General features: G+C 44.9%; 2 protein-coding genes across 5 annotated transcripts in view; one reads left to right on the plus strand and one right to left on the minus strand.

Annotated features, from left to right (window-relative positions):
- SLC7A9 (solute carrier family 7 member 9) lies at nt 1–16,272 on the plus strand. 2 transcript variants are annotated; one of them, XM_039888618.1, is made up of 13 exons: nt 1–96; nt 747–896; nt 2,903–3,050; nt 3,359–3,601; nt 4,018–4,143; nt 4,372–4,471; nt 5,209–5,253; nt 5,730–5,853; nt 6,731–6,834; nt 12,064–12,160; nt 13,125–13,274; nt 14,220–14,394; nt 16,091–16,272. In XM_039888618.1, exons 2-13 carry the CDS (start codon nt 810–812, stop codon nt 16,153–16,155), a joined length of 1,464 nt encoding a protein of 487 aa, XP_039744552.1. In that variant the 5' UTR covers nt 1–96; nt 747–809; the 3' UTR covers nt 16,156–16,272. The 2 variants fall into 2 exon arrangements, with proteins under 2 accessions (XP_039744552.1, XP_039744553.1); XM_039888619.1 differs by having other exon boundaries at nt 38–96; nt 285–896.
- Nucleotides 16,273–16,873: 601 nt separating this feature from the next.
- Nucleotides 16,874–22,579, minus strand: part of TDRD12 (tudor domain containing 12) — a 67,087-nt gene continuing 61,381 nt past the window's right edge. For all 3 annotated transcript variants that reach the window (XM_039888612.1, XM_039888610.1, XM_039888611.1), the window contains 6 exons: nt 21,137–21,246; nt 20,026–20,086; nt 19,832–19,945; nt 19,590–19,743; nt 19,439–19,505; nt 16,874–19,007 (listed from right to left, as the gene is read on the minus strand). In XM_039888612.1, coding sequence (XP_039744546.1) covers nt 18,916–19,007; nt 19,439–19,505; nt 19,590–19,743; nt 19,832–19,945; nt 20,026–20,086; nt 21,137–21,246 — 598 coding nt within the window. In that variant the 3' untranslated portion in view covers nt 16,874–18,915. The remainder of the gene's footprint in view (nt 19,008–19,438; nt 19,506–19,589; nt 19,744–19,831; nt 19,946–20,025; nt 20,087–21,136; nt 21,247–22,579) is intronic.

Genomic DNA, 22,579 nt, shown 5'->3' on the forward strand with positions numbered 1-22,579 from the left:
TGGCTTCCTCTAGTCCTGGGCACAAGACATGGCCATTCCTAGGCACGACCGTGCAGACGCACGCACGCATCTGGACTCTGCAAGGTCAAGAAGAAGGTAAGGCCGATGGGTGATGGGCAGTTCACAATGGGTGATGGGTGATGGGTAGGCTTGCCGCTTCCCTGGCCAGGGACTGGAGAGGGACTTTATTTAGAGAAAGGGCACAGGACATGCCCATCAACTAGTGAAGCCTCGAACTGATTTTCCTCAGCAATTTTTTTCATTCCTTGCATCGCTCCATGAAGAACATCTACATGGTGGATCTATCATATGCGCGAGGTGCTTTAATCTTGGGAAGTTGTGAGAAAAGTATTCCTTCTCTGGACTTGCTTCTACGAGGTCCACTCCAGCAATGCTCACTGCTAAGTAAAATACTTCTTTTTCCTTTGGAAAAAATGAAGTTGGACCAAGGAGGTAGAGTGATTTTCAAGCCCATCATTGCAGAGGCTTAGGAGCCCAGAGGCTTAGGAACGGGCGTCTGACCGGAAAGGTTTGCAGGAGAGCACGGGAGCACCATTCCTGAGGCCTGCACAGCAGTCGTGAAAAGCTGCCGATCCTGGGACTGAGCAAATTATCCCCAAGGGGTCAGCAGCTGTGCTTTCCTAACACAGTCACGAATAATCTGCTTTTGGAGTCAGTTTCCACAACCCAGGTGCGTCAGCCCACGGGAGACCTCGCTGAGCTCTCGTTTGCGTCTCGTCTGCTAGAGCGTCTGCTGGATCGAGGCCCTGGCCCTCCTCGCAGCTTCCTAGAACTGGCAGGAAGGAAAGATGGAGGGGACAAGCCTGAGAAAAAGGAGAGAGGATGAGAAGTCGATCCAGAGTAATCAACCCAATACCACAAGTCTCCAAAAGGAGGTAAGGCCGTCCTTCCGGGCAGGTCCTTCCAGGTGGGGTGCATTAATGAGAAGCAGAGTGGTGAAGTCCCCCGGACCTCTGATTTGTACGGTACATCTCTGAATAAACAATGTTTTGCACTTCTTTCTGTCTCACTAGTGAGCTCAGCATATTCTCGTGAAGTTAATACAAGTGTGCTTCTGTGCACTGGGCAGGCCTGAGGGGACCGGTGTTGGCTCAGCCCGGTGGTCTCCTCAGGGACAGTCAGAGAGGACCTTGTGATGTTCGCATCCTGCTATAGCATCTACACCAAATATCTGTCCCTCTTATGTCTGGATGCCTCTAGTGATGAAAAACTCCCATTCCTGCTTAGTGAGTCTAGCTGGGGTGGTGAGTCTGACATGGGTGTGATCCCTCTGAATTGGAATGTGGTAAGGGCTGCAGCCGTGTGGGGGCAGAGCTTCTGGAAGATGGACTGGCACTGGCTGGTGGGTGGGGGGAGGCAAAAAGGAACTCAACGGCTGCTCACACTGAGCAATGCTAGTCCCAGGTGTGGACGGTAACTACAGGGGTGAGCGTGGAGGGACGAGCTTCAAGCCCAGAGGGTGAGGGGTGAGGGCCCCAGAGCAAGACCAGGGGGCCGAGCTCCGGGTGGAGCCTCCAGGTGCTTCCAAGCCTGGCAGCACGGGGAGTGGATGGAGGGAGGATCTGGGGATTGACAAGGGGGGTGGCATGGCTTGACTGTGGGTCGGCCTGGGACCTTGGGTCCCCAGGAGTTGGCTGATAGGCAGCAACACCCTCCCTTTAGGCCATGAAAAAAGTACAATTGAGCTAATCCCAGGCGAGTCCTAAACTCGGGGAAGCTTGGGGTGAATGCAGACCTCAGCAGGAAGAAGGAGGCATCCGTGAGCCAGCCCCAGCCACTAGAGGAGGCAGGCTGACCGCCCTGGGAGCTCGCCTTGGCCCTGAGGCCAGAATGGAAGCTGATGCTGCTGCTCCCTGGGACCCCTCCTTCAAGTGCGTGTGTCTCTGCCGTGGCAAGCCCTGTTCTTTGGGCTCTAACCCTGACCACAGCCTCTACCCAGACAGGTGAACAGAAGCGCATTCACCTCATGCTCCAGAAATCAGGCTGGTGGCTTCTGAGGGGCTTGGATCAGACATTTTCTTCCTTTAAAAAAGTGGTTTTCTTTCTTGATTCATGCATAATTTACATACAGTGAAGCGCGCAGCTCTTCAGTGTTCAGTTAGATGAATTTCAACAAACTGATCACCCCAGAAAGTTTCTTCTTGCTCTTCCCAGTCGGGCCCCCACCCTGAGCTCTTTCCCTGCAGCTTAGTTTTGCCCATTCTGGACCCTCACAGGAAAGGAATCAGACAGTGTGTGTCTGAGAAAGCTCATACCCTTGAAAATGGCATCAGAGAAAGTTCACAGCCCCTGAGTGTTTGTCCCTGGAGGCCTCCATTGCTCACTTCCCACCCCACCCTGTGACACCCCCGGCCGGCACCCCAATCCCTGATTTCGCTCTTAGCTCTGGGGTAGAAGCTCCATCCTGCTCTGCCAAACTAAGAAACATGTTTCTAGAGCCTTTCTCATTGGAGATGGCTTGCTAAATCAGGCTTTGCCACCTGAGCCCCTTTGTCCAGGGTGGTAAGGGCAGTGTTGGTATGCGGGACCTGAGCCAGGTCTACCCGCACTGGCTGTATAACCATGGACAGGGACTTAAGCTTTCTTTGCCTTCCTTTTCTCATCTGTGAAATGGGTACGAGTGGCATACCCGACTCCTGAGGCTGTGGACTTCGTATGAGCAAAGCCCCAGCAACAGCCCTGGGTTACAATCCTGGTGTTACTCTTGCAACAGCACCGGGTGAAAGCGCCTGAGATGAGAGGGGTTTGCTTGGGGCTGCGCTGGCCACACCCGAGGGAGGGAGGGAGGGAGGGACAGGGCAGCAGCTGGACAAGGCTGCAGCTGGCCGTCTGAGCTGGATCCAGTGCGGCGTTAACCCTCCTTCCTTCCTCCACATCCGAGGTGGGCCTGCTCAGCGGCATCTGCATCATCGTGGGCACCATCATCGGCTCAGGAATCTTCATTTCCCCGAAGTCTGTGATCAGCTACACGGAAGCCGTGGGGCCCTGTCTCATCATCTGGGCGGCCTGTGGGATACTTGCGACACTGGGTAACAAAGATGCCGCACCCTGGCCAAGTCTCCTGTTGAATGTGAGGGCGGGCTATCTGAGCACTGTCCCTGGCCTTTCTGCTGCTGGGGTCCCTTCCAACGCTAATGTCCAAATAGATGTAAATTGGGCTGTGCCGAAATGTCCAATGGCCAGAACTCAGGACAGTCCAATGAGAGAGCACTGTGGTGGGACCCCCAGAGGGAAGGAGGCCCCTAGAGTTGAGGAGCATGGCCCCCAGACGGAAGGCTCTCTCTCCTAGGGCGACACCTCACCAGGGGCCCGGGATCCCCTCTTCTCTGTGTTCCAGGTGCTCTATGCTTTGCAGAGCTTGGTACGATGATCACCAAGTCGGGGGGCGAATACCCTTACCTGATGGAGGCCTTCGGCCCCATCCCTGCCTATCTCTTTTCCTGGACCAGCTTGTTCGTCATGAAGCCCTCATCCTTCGCCATCATTTGTCTCAGCTTTTCTGAGTACGCATCTGCGCCCTTCTACGCAGGCTGTGAGCCTCCTGAAATTGTGGTTAAATGCCTGGCTGCTGCTGCCATCTGTGAGTACCCAAATCCGAAACCTTGGGCAGGGGTCAGAAAAGACTTGGCGCAGATGGGGTGGGGACACTCTAGCCTCAACTCCTGCACATCCAGATAGTGGCCGAGTGGGCCTGCAGGGAGGTGAGACGCAGGGCAGGGTCTGGCAGAGGCCCAAAGCCTGTCGCCCTTTGCTGTCTCTGCTCTGTGGGTGTGGGAGCTGTCAGGGAGGTGTGGCTGCAGACTGTCTGCAGGGCAGTGCTTGGCTGGGGCCTGGCTGCTTCGCCATCACTCTAGAGCTCAAAGGTCATCATCAGGTGCATTTGATGAACACGGTGGCAGAGAGGGGAGGCTGGGGGGATAGAAAAGAGCCTCCCTCCAGGGCCTTAAGACTGGAGATGTGGAGCCCCCAGACACAGCATGCTGTCCCCCTTCCCAGTGCTCATCACCACGGTGAATGCGATGAGCGTGCGGCTGGGCAGCTACGTCCAGAATGTGTTCACAGCGTCCAAGCTGGTGATCGTGGCCATCATCATAATCAGCGGACTTGTCCTCCTGGCCCAAGGTGACCTTCAGCGGGATGGGGGTGGGCGCTGCATGTCACAGGATCTGGAGATTTTGCTACTAAGCGTATCTCTAAGGCAGGAACTCAACAGAAAGAATCCTTGGTTTTTCCAACTTCTCAGAATTTGCTTAATAACCTGAGGTCATAAATCTTCTTTCACATGGAGATGACACAAAGTCCCACTCTGGTCAGCTGACACCCACTATTCACTGTCTGGCTTAATTACAGGAAATACAAGGAATTTTGAAAATTCTTTTGATGGCGCAAAACTGTCTGTGGGAGCCATCAGTCTGGCATTTTATAATGGACTCTGGGCATACGACGGATGGTAAGGCACGTCTTAGACGGCACACATCTGCTTGTGGGTTATTCAGGCTATCTCAACCGAAACCGTGTGGAAAGCAATGACTTCTTCTTTCTAGAGTTTGGTGGGACCCTAAAATTCACCTTCTCCTCTCTCTCTCATTTAGCACCCCACCCCCCACCCTTCTGTTCTCAGACCCAGAGACACAGAGACACCTGCCCCTTTCTCAGTCCCTCATGTGGCACCGGCCCTTGACAGAGTAGCCTGTGAGCAGGTGCTGTACCAGAAGCTTCAGCAGACACATACAGACTCCGCCGCTCTGCAGGCGGTCAGGGCTGGCTGCCCAGACACTTCACAAGGCAAGAACATTCAGCAGCAGTTGCATTTCCACCTTGAAAATGCTGGGTTTCGTCAATGCAATTCTGTTTATGTCCTTTAAGGAAAATGTGTGGCCATCCACGACCCGTAAAGCATCTGCAGGTTTCACTCTCTTTTCAGACAAAGAATTTTCCAGTTTTTCAAAGTCCTTTGGGGACTCATTACTCCCAATAATTCTTAAAAATTCACATGATTACCAGCAAGCAGATGCACAGGTCTTTGTAGGTCCACCATCGCCAGGGCATTCTCTGAAAGAAATCGCCCCGGAGGTCTGTGGGAGAATTTTCTCTATGGTGGAGAATCTTAAACAAGGCCAACATTTATTATTTTGTGTTTCACAATCTTAGCAAATTATATGATTCATGTGACTTTTCTTTCTCTAGGAATCAACTCAATTATATCACGGAAGAACTTAGAAACCCTTTCAGGTAAGAAAACTGAGTCAAGGCAGGAGACAATAGACAGGCAAACATATTTCTCTTCTCCCATTATTCCGCTTCCTCCCATTATTTCAGACCCCTTCCAGACACCGGATGGTTTCCTATAAGCTCATTTCCACCCGTTAGAGTTAGGTTTGCTTCTGGAGAGTGGAATGGTTTCTGAGAGGAAGAACTCTGACTATCTCTGGCTTATTTTGCTTCATAAGCAATTCAATTTTACTGTGCTGGAGTCTGAGAGAGGGAGAGTTCATCTGAAAAAATGCCATATGTCCCCAGGGAGACTCTGCTGTTTCAGAGGTCCCCTGCGTGGGTGGGCCTCAGGAAGGACAGCTGTCCCCCCAGCCTACCATGGAGGGCCAGCCAGGGTCGATGGGGAGAAAAGACTAAAGAAAAACGATGTTGTGAGTCTATCTCAAGGGATTCTTTGGTCTGCCCGTGGGTCCCCGGGTTCCTGCCCCTCCCAGAAACCTGCCCCTGGCCATCATCATCGGGATCCCGCTGGTAACAGTGTGCTACATCCTCATGAACGTGTCCTACTTCACTGTAATGTCTGCGACCGAGCTCCTGCAGTCACAGGCGGTGGCTGTGGTGAGTGCCCGGGGCTCTGCGGGAGGGGCTCTGCTGTGTTCTGTGGGAAAGGGACAGGCCAGTTATTAATGCTCGAGCTGAAGCACACTCACAGGAGAGGAGGGCAGTAACTGTCTAGGAGACAGGGGGGGGAGTGTGACCAGGTTAGGGCCGCACCAAAGCCACCAGCAGCAAGGTGGACGTTTCCGCTTTCCCAGCACGCCCCAGCCTGGGCGCAGGCACAGAGTGGAGTCGGACCGGGGCTGGGGTTTTGACAGACAAGTATCAGCGAGAGAAAGTGCAAGGGAATCACTGAAGGAGGGCGTTACAATGGGTTGCGGAATTCAAGCCGTGTAAGGAGGGGAGCGGGAGCGAGAGCGGGAGCGAGCGGGGTGGGTGTGAGGGAGAGTGGACAAGGTGGGCGGGTCCATGTGCTGGGGGCCTTGAGCGTTGGGGTCGGACAGGAAACAAAGTAGAAACAGACAGGTGACGAGGATGGGGAGCATGGGGAGAGGCAGTCCTGGTTATGATGAGGTCATGGGGCCGAGATGGGAGAGAGAACAAGGTCTTTCTGAGTGAGGGAGCCGAAGAAGTGAGAGGCCAGGGTGTCACGTGACATTGAGATGGCTGAGGATTATGACAGGGAGAGGTGGATGAGAGATCTGTTACCATCAGAAGCTACTGAGATACTCGAAGAGGAGAAAAGGCCCCATATTTCCCTCCCGAGTGGTTCTCTACTTTTCCTCTCCACGAGGAGTCAGATTCTGTGCCCAACTAAGAGCGAGGGGTTGGTGGTGGGGGACCTAGGCCCTCTGGGACAGCACAGTGGCTTTCTTGGGACCCGTGGTTTTTGGGGGCTGTGCAAGACCCTCAGGACTCATCTCACTTCTCTCACTAGACGTTTGGTGACCGTGTTCTCTATCCAGCCTCCTGGGTCATTCCAGTCTTTGTGGCATTTTCAACCATCGGTGCTGCTAACGGGTGCTGCTTTACAGCGGGCAGGTAGGGGACCCCCCCCCTCCAGCACTCACCCTTGGGGGCAGGGGGCACCAGAGTCCATTTCACACTTGAGGAAGACAAGCCTCAGAGCTAAAATCCTATGGGCTCTGCCAGGCCAAATCCCTCATGGCTCAAGCAGGAAACCTGAAGTCCAGGGAAGGGAGGAGAAAGCGTGGACAAGTTTGTGCACTGGCCCTGAACATTGCTGGCCCCACCAAAGTGAGGGCCTCGGTTTCTCATCGAGTAGAACGATGCTGCCAACTCCAGCACTAGGCAGAGTCTGGTGACACAAGGTGGGAGAGGCATTGGTTTACGTGTAGTACTTTCCACTTCATACGTTTTTTCACCTAATCTAACCGGGGATTGGCAAACTTTTCCTTAAAGGGCCAGATAGTGAGTATTTAAGGCCATGTAAGTCGGTCACAATTACTCAACTCTGTCTTTGTAGCCCAAAAGCAAACAGCTCTGGTTATGTTCCACTAACACTTTATTTACATGAATGGGCATAATTTGCCAGCCCTGCCAACTCTCTAGATCCTATTAGCCAGAGACAGTTAACAGCCATGTCACATTCTACCTCACGAAGTGGCATAATTTAACACAACCTCCACTCACAGGCTAGGTGAGAGTGGTTTTCATAAACACTGATGCAGAGAACATTCTCAAACACATGTTTTTGACTAGTTGTCCAATATTCTAAGTAGACATATTTCTGAGAGTGAAATTGCCACTTACACACTTTAAAAAAATAAAATACGAATCGCAAAATCATTCTTCTAAAGCTGTATCAGAGTACAGGCAGTACTAGTCCTGCAATTTTACTTCTTCAAAAGCATTTTAGCTGTACTAGATTCAACATGAACTTTAGAATCATCTTGTCAATTTCTAAAAAAAAGTCTTTGAGGACTTGGATCAGGACTGCATTGAACCTATAAATCAATTTGAAGAGGACTGCCACCTTGAAAGTATTGGCTCTTCCAATCTATGGGCATGGGCTATTTATTTGGGTCTTTCTTTAAAAAGAAAATTTACTTTTCAGTATATAGTTCTTGTACACATTTTGCAGATTTATCCCAAAACAATTCATATTTTTGATGCTATTGTAAGTGGTATTTTTTAAAATGTAAAAAAATGTGTTTCTAAGAGTTTGTTACTAGCACATAGAAACACAATTTTAACATCTCTATTGAGGTATAAATACCATAAAACTCACTTTGTAATTCCCCATTTCAATGATTTTAGTAAATTTGTAAAGCTCTGCAATCATCACCACAATCCAATTCTAAAACATTTCCATCGTTCCAGAAAGTCCCCTCATGCCTAACTGTAGTTAATTCCCACTCTCACCTCCAGTTCTAGGCAACCACAGATCTGCGTCTGTGTCAATAATTTGCTTTTTCTAGACATTTCATCTAAATGGAATGATACGTGTTATTTGTATCTGGCTTTCACTTAGCATATTATTTCTGAGTTTCATCTATGCAGTAGCATGTATCAGTTCAGTCCTTTTAATTGATTCCATTAGATGGCTATACTACATTCTGTTTTTCCATTCACCAGTTAACAAATGTTTGCATTGTTTCCAGTTTGGGCTTTCATGAACAACTCTGCTATGAACATTCACGTATATGTCTTTGTGTAGACATATGTTTTCATTTCCCTTGAGCAAACTCCTTGGAATAGAACTGCTAGGTCATATTGTAATTTTGACTAATTTTTCAAGAAACTGCGTGACTGTTCCCCTTTAATTTCTGTAAGCAGTGCATGTGAGTTCGTTTCTCCACACCCTCACCAACACTTGGTATTATCTTTTTGATTATTAGTCATTCTAGTGGGTATAAGTATGTCATTGTAATTTTAGTTTGCATTTCTCTAATGACTAATGATACCAAGCTTCTTTTCATGTGTTTATTAGCTAATCATATATCTTCTGGTGAAATATCTACTCAAATCTTTTGTCCATCTTTAAAATTGGGTTGTTTGTCATCTTGTTATTGAGTTGTAAAAGTTCTTCATATATTCTGGATACAAGTCCTTTATCAGGTATCTGATTTGCATATGTTTTCTCTCAGTCTGTGGCTTGTCGTCTCACTTTCTTAATGGTGTTTTTGAAATACCAATGTTTGACAAAGTCGTTTATCAAATTTTTTCACGTGTCATGCTTTTGCTGTCATATCTAAGAACCTTTGCTCAACCCAAAGGCACAAAGATTTTCTCTTCTGTGTTATCCTAGAAGTTTTATAGGTTTATCTTTTGCATTTATTTAGACATATGATCCATTTTGCATCACTTTTGTATAGTTCTGTACCTGTGCAGCTTAGGGGTTGGACAGGGACTTGTGCTATATTAAATTATGTTGGATACAATTTTTACAGGGTCTAAGATCTTTGCTTACTGGCTTCTGAGTTTTCTATATTACACAATCTTTCCTCTCTCTTTTCATGAATACCCTCCTATGTTTTCTTCTAGTGTTTTACTTTAGCTCTTCAATCAATCAGGCATGTATTTTGATGTGAGATATAAATCTCAATTTTTTTCCCAAAACCTTTACCTGTTGTCCCAGTATTTCTTATTGAGTAGTCCACCCTTTACCCTACTGGTTTGAAATGCCACCATTATCATTCCCAATGTACTTGATTCACTTTGTTTCACTCATAGGTCTTTTTCTCTGCTTCTATCACACTTATTATACATTTCACAGCTTCAGAAACATAAAATCTGACAGGACTGATGCTCCCATGTCATACTTCTTGCCTGTTTAGCATTCCAAATGCACTCACAATAATCTTGTCCAGTTCCAAAAGTCCTGCTTGCATTTGAATGCATGGAGTTTATATACTGATTTGTGGAGAACTGATGGGATTTAAAGAGTGAATTACAGCATCATCTTGAGTCCGAGTCTCCCCTCTCCATCTAGAAACCTCTTTCCTCTCATTTTTACTGACTTGTTCTGGGAATTAAGTAAGCATCGTGTTCATATCTTTACGAAGTTCAAATATGAATGGGCCTTTTTGGCCTTTGTAGTCCTGACTTTGAATTTTATTGTAGTCAGAATGTGTGATCCTTATGCTATCACTTCTTTGGAAATTTTAAGACTTCTCTTAGGGTTTACTGCTATTTTTATAAATGTTTCATGTGGTCTTGAAAATAACATGTATCCTATTAACTTCTAGATTTTTTTTTTTTTTAACAGTAAGCTGGTACCTTGACTATTCAAATCTTCCACTCTCATAGTGAATTTTCCCATTTTTGTATCTTGGTAGACCATTCCCTTTTTCAGTAGGAACTCTCCCTCTTTTTGCCGAAATGCTCTTTTTTCTGATATTGATAATTGCTCAATCAGCTGTCCTTAGGCTATTTTTGGTAACATGTCTCATCCCTTTCATCTTCAAACTCTGTGTTATTGGACTGTGGCTTGTGCCTTTTTCAACAATTCCCACCCATGAGTCTCTAGCCGAGCAAGCTGAATCTGATCACGTTTAATGTGGTTACTGCTATAGCCGGATTAATTTCTAACACATTCCTTTGTGTTTTCCTGGCTTTTAAAAAATCTTATTCTGACTTATTACCCATCAAATTACCTTTATTCTTTATTTTCTTCTGTTGATGTGGAAGTTCTACTTCTATTCTTTCAGTAATTACCCTTAAATTTTCACATGAATATTTAATAGTGCATCAGTATCTCAATCTTCCCCCTCTTACATGGGCTCTTCACACTGTCTAGTGTATCAGCTACATCTTGTTTAAAAACCCACTCTTCTTAAAAAAAGAGCCTCTGGCCATGCTACCCTGAACAAGCCTGATCTTGGAAGCTAAGCAGGGTTGGGCCTGGTTAGTACTTGGATGGGAGACCACCAAGGAAGAACAGGTGCTGTAGGTGTAAAAAGTAAACAATAAATAAGAGATTGTAAGCTAATGAGGTCCTCACAATCTGTGAGGTCAACCAAGGGTTGCCTCGCCTAAAAAAAATAAAATAAAATTTAAAAATATAAAAGTTTATCGTGACAAAAATTTTAAATCCAATACTTATATACATACCAGCAAGTTTTACAGCTGTTTCCTTAAGGTTGCTTCTTCAATCAACAACTTCTGAGTTCAATTTTTCTGTTGTAGACTTTTTAATAGTTTCCAATGAAGATTAGAAAACAGCCAATGTCTTATAGCTATTACTTATCTAAAAATGTGTTTATTTTGCCAGTAGTCTTGACAGTTTACTCAGAATTCTAATCCAGAAATACATTTCCCTCATCACTGAAAAAATGACTTCTCATGTCTGCTGCTGTTCTGATTGTCCAAATGTTATAATCTTTTAAACTCAGTAGTTCTAATTTTTCTTTTTTGCTTCCACTAGGTTTATATCTGGGTATGTTTTTATTCTTCTAGAACTGGGTTCAATTTGAAGGCTCACTGCTTCTCAATTCTGTGAAAGCTCTCTGCTGTTCTTTAAATTTGTCCTTCCAATGGATTTGAGCTTTTTCCTGTTTCTCCTATTAATTTCCTGTCCATATTTTTCATTTTTCTATGCTTTATACTCAGGTCCAGCTTCTGATATATTTTTCCACTTGCATCTAATTAACCATTAAATTTTTAATTACAGTAACTTTTTAATTTTTTGAAAATTCTTTAGCTCTTTCCTTTTTCTCTAACGTTTTAAACATATTCAGATTACTGAATCACCAGTTCTTAGGGATAACTAGGCCACTTGTTTGCATCTGCTGACTCTCCCTTAATTTGTGTTTTTAAAAATATGTGAATTTTGTACAGCTTGGATTTAGGATGTGCACAGCACTTCTGTGTTTGTTTCTGTCAGGTGCTCCAAGCACTGGGGGCCATTGACTCTGGACTACTTTTTACACTTTTTTTTTTTTTTACACGTTTCTTGCATATCTTCCAGGACTCAGATCAGGTATCTCCCCCTTGAAAGGGCCTCCTCAAACCATCCCCACCTTCCCCCTCCCACCCTTAGATGACTCCATTGCTCAAAGATGCATTTTTCTCAGGTGCATCCAACCAGCTCACTTCTCCAAAACTCAAAACTCACCCACCTCCAGAGGCCAGACTCTTACCCGAAGACACCAGGGTCACAGCTCAGTCTTTCTCTTTATCAAGAATATCTGTGACCTATCTAACCAGAGCAAGATGTCCAGCAGTGAAGCTGAGAAATCAGTTGCTCAGTGCTGGTTCAGCAGCCTGCACTCTCATCACCTGACTTCTGTATTACTGCTTTTTCAGACTCGTTTATGTTGCAGGCCGGGAAGGCCACATGCTTAAAGTGCTCTCTTACATCAGCGTCAAGCGCCTGACTCCAGCCCCTGCCATTATCTTTTACGTAAGTATGAATTCCGCCGTGGAAACACCCCCTTAAAGGCAGAGGGTCCCTCAGTTTGGATGGTAAAGTAAACCTATATTGCTAAGCCCAGTGGTTTTCAAATGACCCAGGTTCCCTTAGTCCTCAACATGAAACAGGCATATAAAAAGGCCCGAGACAATTCAAACAGTTTACCCAACTTCTGCTCCTTGTTCTGAATTTATCCATGAGACACTCTGTTTGAATCTTCCAAGCCTGTACTCTCTACACTTCTTACATATATATTTCTATGTCCTGGGTCCCCAGTAACAAACTACAAAACCCCACCAATTTACAGGGAAGAAGAATAAGGCATTTCACAAGGTGGATACTGACAACAGCTTCTCATTTAGGGTCCAATAATTTAGAAGTCAGGAGGCCCTTGTGCAGTAATGGCCCTTTGACATCTTCTAATTGGAGTTTCTCGGTGAGGGATATTCCTCGGCTGTGTGCAACTGTCTTGGGTACCTCAGATCGTCCACACTAGACTCAAGGCCAGACTCCACCTCCCACCCTCAGAGGACCACTGCTCTCTCTGTCCATCTACTCCCTCTGAAGATGAGGAAACTGACCCAGAATTACAAGGAATTATAAGGTGCAGCTAATGCAGGTCAAGACCAGGGCCCTTCCCATGATGAAAACTCTCTGGGAGGGAAATTCATAATTGAGAGGCTGGTGCAATATACACACATAATTGGTTTTTTCCCCTTCTTAAAATCACAGCTGCGGAGAGTCGCAAATTTTTCAAGTCCTTTCCATTAGGCCTCAAAGAGAACACTTACCAGTGCCATATATTTAGTTAAACCCAAATATACACGGGAGGTTTCTTTCATGCTCAACTGTTTATCCACAGGAAAAACTACTTCATCAGTCTCCTGTAAAGTGATAAGTGATAAGAATGATGTTTTTATGTACCAATGACCTAAGAATTCATTCTTTCTCCTAGGGTATCATAACAATAATTTATATCATCCCTGGTGATATAAACTCATTAGTCAACTACTTCAGTTTTGCTGCATGGCTATTTTATGGCATGACGATTCTAGGACTGATTGTGATGAGGTTCACAAGGAAAGAACTGGAAAGGCCTATCAAGGTAGGTGTAGTGCCCCCAATGTCACAAGTGCCTTTGATTTCTTGAAATGAATTAGAGATCACGTAAATTCTAGGGGAATACTATTTCCAACCTGACTGTATTTTCCTCTTGACTATCATATTTTAGAGTGGAGTTTGCTCTTTAATTCATTTCATATTATAGTTTATGACCCAATTAGCCGTCTAATTACTTATTACCAAGAATACCTGTGACCTGTCTAACCAGAGCAAGATATCTAGTTATGACAGTTCTACTATCTCTAAAGCAAATACTTACTCTTCATAAACTGATGGCGACTTCTGAATTCTGGCCCCAACCCCATTCCTGTGCAACCACTAACGGTCACATTTGCAATCCGTTTGGGCTGCCTCCCACCTCCCTGCGTGGCTTGATGAATCCAGATCTGGTGGAACTGAGTTCCTCTCCTACCCCTGAAACTGACTGACCTCAGAGATTCAAAGGTGGGGCAGTCAGACATTAAGTTCTTCCTGATGTGGTACAAACTCTAACCAGGAAGGGTTCTTGCCTCCGGATCTAACCACCAGCTTACGGAAAATATGAGGGATAAAGGATCAAGTTACCAGGCAAAGCTAGAATTAAGACACTGTATAGGTTAAATCATCCAATTCCTACAACGCATCCATGACAAGATAAAAAAGGGGAGGGAATAAACATGTCAAAAACATAAAGCCATTTAGAGATATATACTGAAAAGTTACAGGTAAAACGACACAAAGTCTGGCATTTTCTTTATATAGTAGAGAAAAGGAAAAAAAAAAAAAGAGTAGATGAAGTAAGATTGGCCAAAATATTATTGAAACTGGAAGAAGGGAACATTGAGTTCATTATATTCTTTTTATATCAATGTTTTGGTCTTGAATGAAAAATGTCAAGAAGAAAACTCACACACGTGGCTAAATTATGACACCGTTGTTTTGCTTACAGGTGCCCATTTTCATCCCCATCTTGGTGACATTCGTATCCATGTATCTGGTTTTGGCCCCAATCATCACCCAACCCGCATGGGAGTATCTCTACTGTGTGCTATTTATGCTGAGCGGCATTATATTTTACTTCCTTTTTGTCCACTATAAGTTTGGATGGGCTCAGAAAATCTCAAGTAAGTAACAGAGGGATGGTTCTGCTGTCAGTGAAGCACAGGTGGGCCCGGCATCCTGCAACCACATCTGTCTTGATTATATCAAGACTTTATCACAGGATCTCAGGCAGCTAGCAAATTTCACCTCCTCTGCAAGGACACATGACCCCTTACCCTCAGTGTAACACCTCTGGGGTCCACCTGTGGCTTCCTCTTTTGTTCCTATCAATTGCTGTAACAAGAGGAAGAGCACTATTTTTTTTTTCAATTGTAAAATACACATAACATAAAACTTACTATCTTAACCTTTTTTAAGAATACAGTTCGGTAGAGATGAGTATGTTCTCACTGTTGTGCATCTGACCTCTAGAACACCACCTTCTTTTTGCCTGATGCACAGACATCATCTGAGATGCTCAGCAGCATCCCAGATACACCCAGAAAGTACAAGTTGAGATGAGGACCCAAGCCTTCTAATGTCAAGGTCACTGCTCTTGCTTTCCACTCAGCAATTCTGGCTCCTCATCTACCTTAAGACAATTGTTTAAAAGTTCAGGTACCCATCTGCGACATGGATGGACCTAGAGGGCAGTATGCTGAGTGAAATAAGTTGGAGAAAGACAAATACCATATGATCTCACTTATATGTAGAATCTAAAGAACAAAATAAGTAAAGAAACAGAAACAGACTCATAGATACAGAAAGCAAACTGATGGTTGCCAGACGGGAGGGGCTTTGTGGGGCTGAATGAAAAAGGTGAAGGGATTAAGGAGTAAAAACTGGTAGTTACAAAATGGTCACGGGGATGTAAAGTGCAGCATAGGGAATACAGTCGATAGTATTATAATAACTATGTATAGTGCCAGGTAGGTACTAGATTTATTGGGGTGATCACTTCATAAGTTATATAAATATCTAACCACTATGCGGTACACCTGAAACTAATATAAAATAATATTAAAGGTCAACTATAATTGAAAAAAAGTTTAGGTACATAGCCACTTTCACTGAGAAAAAGCAGTGGTGCCAGAGGACATCGAAGGGACTCTGCAGCACACCTGTGTATGTACGACAGTCACAAGGTGTGAGCCTACACGGCAGAGTCCACCGCATGGAACTCCACCCATAAAAGCCTTGCGAGCCCCGAGCACCCTCACCAGGCCCCCAGAGGTCCACAGCCTGCTTCCTGACCATGCCATAGAAAGGAAAGATCATTTATTACTAAGAAAGCAGCCATTTTCCTCCAGGCCTCTGAAAATAAACCTGGATCTGATCATACTGACAGAAAATTGGTACAAAATTTGTCTCATTTCTCAGCTTTAGAATATTTAGCCAAGCTGCTCCCTACAAAAACCAATAAGCTGGAATTAAGCAGGTGAAAAAATGAACAATCTGTATTTCAGTGACTTCAGACTAAATATTCAACTCTTGGTCAGTGGTGAATATATACATGTAATTGAATCATTCATATTTTTCCTATAAATTGTTTGGCGGCCATAAATAGGTTCCTAGTGCTTTCCTGGGAAATAACTTATGCCCAAGAACCACTGTAGCTGCCAAGATGGTTCTGACCGCCTCCCACCACTGAGTCCCCAGCACAGGCTCTAACAGGGAACACACCACCATGGAGTAATAACAACATTACTGCTCACCTGTAAGCAAGGCGAACTAATTTAGTTACAGTTTCCTAACTGCACGTTTTGATTTTTACCCCAGAGCCGATCACCATGTACCTTCAGATGCTTATGGAAGTCGTCCCGCCTGAGGAAGCTCCAGAGTAACAAGCTATCTCCTGGAGCCAAGTCCAAGCTGTGACAAATTTATTTTTGTAAGCGATATTTGTGGTTATTTCTTCCTGATGTTTTTCTTAATAAAAAAGTGTATTCAGATGTTTGTAATACCGATACTTTTTAAGATATCCTTAATTCTCTGAGGTGTGGGGTGGGGGTTCTAGATGGGAGAAGTGATGGTGCTTGCGAAGTTAGCAGGTGAAGATGTAATCTAACAGAGGGCTGATGGCAGGGGAGGCCAGAATCAAAACTGCCACCGTCACGGCGGCGACTCTTTACCAAGGGGCACACCGCGCCTACTCAAATAAAGGGTATTCCTTAACTCAGTGACCAACGAGGCACACGTATTTCTTATATGAAACTGGTGAAACTTTTGCTTTGATTGAAATAGGTTTTTAAAATATTGAACTACAAATCTTTTACTACTTACCCACCCTCCTCCCAAAAGTACTGCCTCCCCCATATTTAACCTGGGACGCGCGTGGCAGGTCTATCCAGGTTGAACGTCGAGGCCCCCGCGGCAGAGCTGACTGTTGGGAACCACTCGGCCCGTGTGTCCACGAGGGACACTGTGATCAGTGGTCAGCATCGCAGGCTCCCCAACAGCCTTCACTGGCATTTCGGTCAAACCAGAAAGCATGATGAATAAGTCTATTCTGCATTGAGAACTAAGAGAAAATACTCTCTAAAAAAGGTAAAAAGTAACATGTCTGTGAAAACATTGTAATTTTATTGATATGCTGCAAAAGACATCACACAGCTAATTATGTGAGCAATTTTAGAAGCATAGACAAAAGTTCTTTTACCTTGCATTTCAGAAATTTTCCCAAAACATGAAATCAGTACATATTAATAGAACGAAAAACCAATTAGTAATCGTTTACATTTCACAAGTCACTGTCTTACATCCTACAAAATGTTATTCAGAACTTCAAAGAGTAAATACAACCATCTGAAAAAAGAAACAAAGATTAGTTTACGGTACAGCCTTCCACCCCCACATCTAGCTCTTTGGGAACTACACAAAGCGGGGAGCCTTTCCCTCCACATTTAAGGGGTAATGACATTACATCTTCTTTGAGAGCAGGACCTCCCACCATTTGTACATGGGAAACACATTTGTGCAGCTCTATTACTTGCTATTATTATTTGCTATATTTTACAAAAGAGACGATACAATCGAGCATAAACGGCAGGTGGCCGACAACCACCAGGAGAGCCAGTGCAGCTCAGGCTTGGCCACCTACTGGAAGGCCTCCCCAGCGGGAGCAAAAGCCGTATCCACAGAGACCGACATCAGACGAAGACATCAAAAGAGCTCCGTGGAGTCAAAACCTTTGCCAGCAGAGACACCGGAACTTCCTACTTCCTGAAGAGCCGATTTAGCCAAGAAAAAGGAAAATCATCACTCTGCTTCATGTGACAATTTGACACGTGCCACGGCAAGGATGTGCTCCTGGCAGCTGTCCAGGCTGGACGTCACATGTTCCCACCAAAGGACAGCGGTCTGGCCGTCCCAGAGCCCCTGCGTGGAACGGAGGCCGCGACCCCAGCCCTCTGCAGCCACCTCCTGAGGCAAGGCTGCGCGTGAGCAGGTCTTATTTTACAGATGAGGAAACTGAGCCAGAGTATGATCCAAACCTGCTCACAGGACAGCCTGGTGACAGAGTTTAACTCTCATTCGAGCAGTGGCTTATGCCCGGGACATCCACAAACTTGAGCATCCGTACTTTCTGATATACAAAAGGAATAAAGACCTCAGGGGCAGTCACAAGAGTCATGTTCTATCAGCGTGCTTTCCCGCTTCTGGGCAGGGCTGCAGTCTGCCAGCAGCTCACCTTTCTAACTGCCAATTAACGTGAAAAGTCAGGCTCTGGCCATTCTCACATTGACGGGGTAACGACAATACACATTCCTCCTGCTACTCTTGGGATCCTGGGTGACACGGCCTCACCCAGAACGGGGTCATGGGTGTTTTAGGGGTTCTGAGAATTACCTGCAGGCACCCCACAGGTCCTACTGAAGAGGAACTTCTGTTCCATTTACTCAGGACCCCGCAGGTTCAGGGGGTTCTTCAGAAGCGGAAGTGTACCTCCAAGACAGTCTTGAGTCTGGCTAGTGTTGCTGAGGCAACCCCATTCCTATCCCTGCACTATCTCTTCATACAGAATAAACTTACTCGGAGTAGCTATCAATATCTTAAGAATACTAGAAGTATTAGTACACAGGCAGTAATGTTCAACCCCAATTCATGGTTGAAAGGGTCTGTTAAGCACTGAGTATGAATTTGTAAGACAAAAACTTCAATTTATATGCACAAGACCAAGTTTTTAGGAAAGTCCCAAACGTTTAGGTCTAAATGAAAGGAACAAAGAGACTAGCTCCAGATAGTACCGTTCATTACCCGAAGCCACGGTGTGCTCTTGGTCACTCAACTGGAGCGTGTCGGGACGGGCTTCACAGAGGCAATGAGGACAGCCCGCGGGAGCTGGGCTTGTGCTAGACTGGAGCTTTCCGTCTCTGCTCCCGCCCTCCTCAGAGAGTCTCACATCTTCAGCCCATTTTTAAATCAAGTCAGAATTTCTCACCATTACCAATCCCAGTGCCAAAAGATGACACTTAGCAATAATTTATCCTTGGGGTGAAAGACGGTTGGAACATGACGGCTTGTTTCCTTAACTTTCAGTCACACAGCAAAATCCATTTCTGTTCACTGTCTTCCGGCCACTCTTCAAGATTTAACCAACATTCTCATTCGCTCTCACTTTCGTCATCCTCCGAAGTTTGGTCACTGTTCTCAACCACCTCTGCCACTTTGCAGGACAGGTTTTTAGAATTTACAACTAAAAGAGTTAGATATTATTTTTAAAAATATGTTAACGATAGACTAATTAGCGAATCTTTTTTCCTCCTATTATTTCGGTCAATGCAGGAAAAGTCCCTTGGGTTCTAGACCTATCTATATTGTGGCTTATTTTCTATTTTCAGTTTGGGGCAAGAAATGGGCAGGTAAAATTTATCTGCTTATAGATAAATTTTTCTTGTAGGAAAAATTACCTGTAAAAGTGTTATAAAGAAGGCATGTTTATAACTAAAAGCTGACACCTCCTCAAACTAGAACATTTAGCACCGATATCACCAGAAGAAAACTAATTCCTAAGAGCTTTACGCTGATGACTCATTTCCACAAAAGCTACGTTCCTCAAATCAGCGGATCCACCCTCACGGCACCCAAGACCCACCATTCTCCTGGGAGTGGGTGCGCCCGCCTTACCCTTGGAGAAGTGGCTCTCCTCTTCACATTCTTCCCAGTGATCAAAATCGAAAGCCACATTGGGATTCTGTTCAATAGAACAGTGTGCATTAAATGAGAGACTAAAACCCACTCAGGCTGTTAAGACTGGCCACAGGTAATTCCTACTCACCCTCTGTTTGAGTAAGCGACACCAAGACTCCCTTCTCTCTTTTGCAAGAGTGATTATGGGTTCGTCGTTCTTAATTACGCATTTGCAATCATCTTTTATTATGTTGGCCTGCAGCTCCATATCAGCCAAGTAAAACTTCTCTCCTACCCAGGCACTGGGTTTACGAAAAGAAATAAAATCAGCTTTCTAAAAAATGTCAGAAATTATTTCTATTTTACTTTATAAGACATACATAAACCTACCTGAAAATGACTCTATCTCTAAAATATTTACATTTGTAATCTTTTACGTTCCTTATTCTTATCTTCAATATGACCGCGTCTTCTTTTTGGAACCATTTTATTTGCGGGTGGAAGCTAGAGGAGAAGCAAAGGGCTCATCACTGCTGCTCACCAGGTAAGGACGGAAAGCAGACTCCAACAATGGGCGCGCATACCTTTTCAGAGGCTCTGTGGTTCTGTCAATGGGAGCATCTTTAGCGTTTTCAGGAAAAGTTTCTGTACAAAAAAGGCAAATTTTCCGATAGGTTATTCATATGAAACTTGATAATATGTGCATGTGCATGTACTTTTTTTTGCACTTTATGCCAACTTTTAGCTGAAGCGGTACTAAGAGTATAAATTTCATAAGCAACCCAACTATACGGCTGCAAAAAATTATTTTAAAAAATTCAAGTGCACGTCACTTAGTAAAACTAATAAAAACAGGCTTTGACAAATATTACAGTTAAACACTTGGGAAAGTAAAGGAACCGCATTACAGTTGGTGGCCGTAGGGTACAAATGTCCAGACTCCTCTGCTATCTTCACCTGCTAAGACCCCCCTAAAGATGATTCCGCAACAGTAGCCAGTACATTCAAGGAACCAATGCTGAACATAACATTTTCTGAAATGATGCAACTTAAATTTCTCAATCTAAAATATTTGAAGCTTCTATCCAGAGACTTAAACGAGAACGTTCACAGAAGCTTTAATAACAATAATTAAAACCTGAAAACAACCTCAACATCTATCAACAGGTGAACGGATAAATTGGGTTATATTCATATCATAGACTACAACTCAGCAATAAAAAAATTACCACTGCTACTTGCAATAATCACATAATGTTGAATATAAACTATATGCTTCCGGTTCAGCAAAAGTGATGGTGACAGAAGTCAGGACAGTGTTACTGGGGAAGGTTACAGATGGGACAGGTGCCTGAAGGAAGCTGCTGGGTTCTGGCAATATTCAGTAGCTTGATTTAGGTGCGGTTAATGGATGTGTGTGTGTGTGTGTGTGTGTGTGTGTGTGTGTGTGTGTGTGTGTGTGTAAAAATTCTGAAAAACTGTACACTTTACTGAATGAACATTATACCTGAACTAATAAAAAGGAAAAAAAGTTAGGGGGAAAAAAAAAACACTGTAAGCTGAATTGTTAAAAATAGGAAGTTAGGTAATTTCAGTTTATGTCACCTTCTCTGCAATTCATCTAAAAGTGGAAAGCCATTAAGAAAATTTCCAAGCATTAATAATTTTAAGTTAACCATCTTTCAAATAACTTACCATCCTTTTGGTTCTCTGAGCTTGTCTTGGAGTCAGCTCCTCTTCCCGAATCCCCGTCCTCTTGCCGCGTGCTCTGCAGACAGGCAGCATCTTCTGCTGAAGACGGTCTCCTGGACAGAAGAGGCAGAGGTTAACAACTCCCAGATGAGGAGACAGCAAAATCTGGCTCTCTATAGGGACTTCCCAGCAAAAAAATGAAGGAGGGCTCTAAATGACTGCGGCGCACTCACATCCATGAGCCGGACCCACCCAGAACTGACGGTTCATTGACATAAGACTGGCAGGGCAGCCAGCTCTGTTCGCTCTGTGCCTCTTGCTTGAGGCACAGAGTAGACGAGTGATCCATGTTATCAGATCGATGGATCAGCTCATTTACCAAAGTAAGTGTCCTTTCAAACCATTTAACTTTGAGAATAACATACACTGCCACTCACTTCAATGAAGATAAAAGCCCTAATCTCGCAGCTCCTCTTCCCAGAGATACCCCACTCCCCTTACCAATTTAGGTCCGCTTCTAGAACAGTCTTTGTATAAAAAAAAAAAAAAGCAAATTATTGCCACCTGTATCTATCTAAAACACACGCACGTACATTTAAATACATGGAAATTTAAATTCACATTTCTGTCCCTTATTTTATCGTATTTAATAACCAGAGATTTTCTCTCTAGCCATACACAGAAGGCTGCCTCATTCTTCTAAAATGGTGGTTTCCTTTGGCTTTTTTAGCAGGTAACCACATTCATGTGGTTCAATAAATAGAAAGGTCTACGCAGTAAAAATCTCCCTCTCACCCCTGGTGCCCAGCCACCCAGTTGCCTTGCTCATGGTGACAATGTAATTCATTTTTTGTGCATGTTATTAGTCTCTCCTTTTAGAGAGAAGTCAAGCCTAAAGGAACAAACCTATGCAAATGCGTGTACATCTGTGCGCGCGTGCACACACACACACACGCACGCACACACACACACACACGCCCCTATCGGGCAGGGGTGTGAGTATGTCTCCAGGGGACTTCTGATTGACACACGACTCCAATGGCGGAGAGCAGTGTCCCATGTCCAACCACCCGAGCCGGGACCCTCCTCAGGCGCCCCCCCCCGCCCCACTCCCCGCCATGGCGCAGCACCAGCCCTCCACCACTCGTCCTCTTCCTCCCCCGCGGCTCTGACCTCCTTCACTAGACTCATCTCCTGGGCTCTGTTCTTTCCCCCTCACACACTTACCAAGTGCTGACTCTCCTCCAGCACCAGGAAACCGGAGCCCTCCCCCAAATGCTCTCTTGAATTCTAGGCTTCTACTTTCAATAACCTTAAATTTACTATGTCCAAAACCAACTCAACCAGCTAGCTGCTCTCCGGAACGCATCCTGAAACTGTCAACCGTGCCAATAACCTCTTAGTCACCAGGGTTCAGAATTATGGAATCACACTCCCCTATGTTTG

The sequence above is a fragment of the Pteropus medius genome, unplaced genomic scaffold, assembly GCF_902729225.1.
Source record: "Pteropus medius unplaced genomic scaffold, Ma_sr-lr_union100, whole genome shotgun sequence".
NCBI lineage: Eukaryota > Metazoa > Chordata > Mammalia > Chiroptera > Pteropodidae > Pteropus > Pteropus medius.